A 2,418-nucleotide genomic window follows, 5' to 3' on the forward strand; every position below is an offset into this window, starting at 1 on the left:
TAATACTATCTTTTATATTGTTATTTTTTATTATATTTATTTTGTTTATATGATAAATATTTTTTATATTATTTTTTTAATGTTCTGCTTTTTTATGTATATTATTATTTTTTATTGTTTTCTAGTTCATATAAATTTTTTTATAATATTTCTTATTATTTTTTATGTATTTTTTATTAGTGTTTTATCATGTCTTTTAATAAGATCTATTCAAATATTTAAAGTAAAATAATAGAATAATATAAAAAATTATTTAAATTAACGTTTCTTTTAGTAATTTTTTATCTAAAAGTAATTTTAAGTAGTATAATCCAAACAATATTTATTTTACTATAATCCATTTTGATATAAAAATTGCCAAACATAAATTACGATTAACACAAATTTACTTTTCATCAAAATCAAATTTACAAAAATCAATTTTATACAAACTACAGTTCAACTCGAAAATTTATTCATGATTTTGCCGTCGATAAATAAAAAGTTAATTTAAATAAATTAATTTAATTTACCAATAGCTAAGTCGTTGGTTAACAGCATTGTCAATATTATTTGTGTGCATTTATAACAACGTTTATGTGGTGCCAAAACTTCCTAACACCTAAATTATAGATAAATTAAATCCACAAAAGAAATAATTCCGTCAATGATTAATAAAATGGACAACATGCATGGACGACATGGACGTAGGTAACCTCCTCTAAAATGGCCTCAAAACTTCCGTCGGTAGGCTCACCCTGTGTATAGTTGTGGTTGGAACCAGGAGATTCTTTGGCTAATAAATATTTCATTGGCTCCCTATACTTTCCCAATAAAAAATAACTACTAATTCACCTCGATTACTTTTGATTTTTTACCAATTCCATGCCGTATGCCTTTGTGTTTTATTTTAATTTATAAGCCAATCCAACTTTAAAAAAATTCGGACAAATTACACACAACATTAAATAAATAAATTGCATATTATTTAAGAGTTTTATACGGAGATTTAATCAAATTTATATATTTAAATAATTTGAAAATGATAAATCTAGAAAATAACTATTTTTATTGATATAATGATATATGATTGATTATTTATATAAAATACTATTTATGATGATAGTACATGTATATTGAATTCATTATTTAATAATTGAACCATATGTTCTATAATTGTTTAGCAATAGCTCCTAGGATGCGAGCAATTTCATGAGTAATATTGTTCTCATTAGTGATTGGCGATTTTCCATTGAATCTTTTCTCACATTTACTAACCACAATTGCAGCAGTGTTAGCATAATCTTCAGCCAAACGGGGTTTCCCAATTTTGAAAGAATCAATGGCTGCAGGCATAGCAGTATTGATAATAAAATTGTAACTTTCAAGACAAGCTTTCAACTGAACCTGAATATCTGGTCTCTTTCCCACCCCAAGCAATGTGAAGAGAATGTCTTTGGGAGCATGTGCTTTGAGTTCCAAAACTTGTGCCATGATTATTCCAAGACCTGGAACATCCCTAACATCCTTGCTTTTATAATCAGCTTTTATGTAACTAACACATTGGGCAGGGTATGGTGTCTTGCTGCATGTTTGTGTTATGAGTTTGTCATCGCTTTCACATGGTGCTATTGCAATTGAAGCCACAACAATTATGCACAATAATGTATTTAGAGAAAAATGCTTCATGTTTAATTACAGAGAATAATAATTTATGGCCAATTATACGGTACAGATGTTTTATAAAGATATAAAGAGATTCCTTCTAAAGATTATAGTTGTCTGACACGTATTGTTTAGTTGTTTTTTTGTTTTCAATGCGTGCCAGAAGTCGCAGAAAACTAAAATTGGTTACGGTTGACTCGTGTAACCGTTGTAGCTGTTTATGGAAATTAAAGTTATAAAAGAACTTCCGTTAAGTGAACCTGCGGGACAAGTGAAATGAGTTGGCCAGGGCCGTTGAGAATTTTTTTTAGGCATGAGGTCCAATTTTATTGTCAATGCATTGATGGACTGATTAGGTACAAAAAAAAAAAAAACTTAAATACGTTATAGGAGGAAGATATTGCCTTTCAATAAAAATAGTGTCATATTTATAATGAATTTTTTTTAATTTTTTTTTATGTTCATATATGTCAATATAAATCTTAAATTACGATTAACATTACTAGTAGTAGGTGATTTATACATAATATTTTGTCAAAAATAATAGTGGGCAGAACAATAACAATAAACATATATCTAATAAGGATCATTGTTGGATAATAATAATAATAAGTGGTAAGATGATAACAAAAATAACCTTGTAATAAATACAATAGTATTAATAACAATTGCTGATACACCTAAATAATAAATAGTAAAACATTAATTTACATCAATGAAGATTTTTTATGTATATTCTACAAATGGAATGCTTTAGCAGAAAATATGAATACA

The 2,418-nt window shown here is 26.8% G+C and overlaps 1 protein-coding gene across 1 annotated transcript; it reads right to left on the bottom strand.

Annotated features, from left to right (window-relative positions):
- Positions 1–1,149: 1,149 nt before the first annotated feature.
- Positions 1,150–1,668, bottom strand: LOC112722080 (cell wall / vacuolar inhibitor of fructosidase 1-like). Its single transcript, XM_025773060.1, has one exon. It carries the CDS (start codon positions 1,666–1,668, stop codon positions 1,150–1,152), a length of 519 nt encoding a protein of 172 aa, XP_025628845.1.
- Between the last annotated feature and the right edge of the window lie 750 nt (positions 1,669–2,418).

Source organism: Arachis hypogaea, chromosome 11 (genome assembly GCF_003086295.3).
Source record: "Arachis hypogaea cultivar Tifrunner chromosome 11, arahy.Tifrunner.gnm2.J5K5, whole genome shotgun sequence".
NCBI classification, from domain to species: Eukaryota; Viridiplantae; Streptophyta; class Magnoliopsida; order Fabales; family Fabaceae; genus Arachis; species Arachis hypogaea.

Bases quoted from the DNA above. Each gene is read 5' to 3' on its own strand.
- LOC112722080 (XM_025773060.1), bottom strand. From the start codon at position 1,668: ATGAAGCATTTTTCTCTAAATACATTATTGTGCATAATTGTTGTGGCT.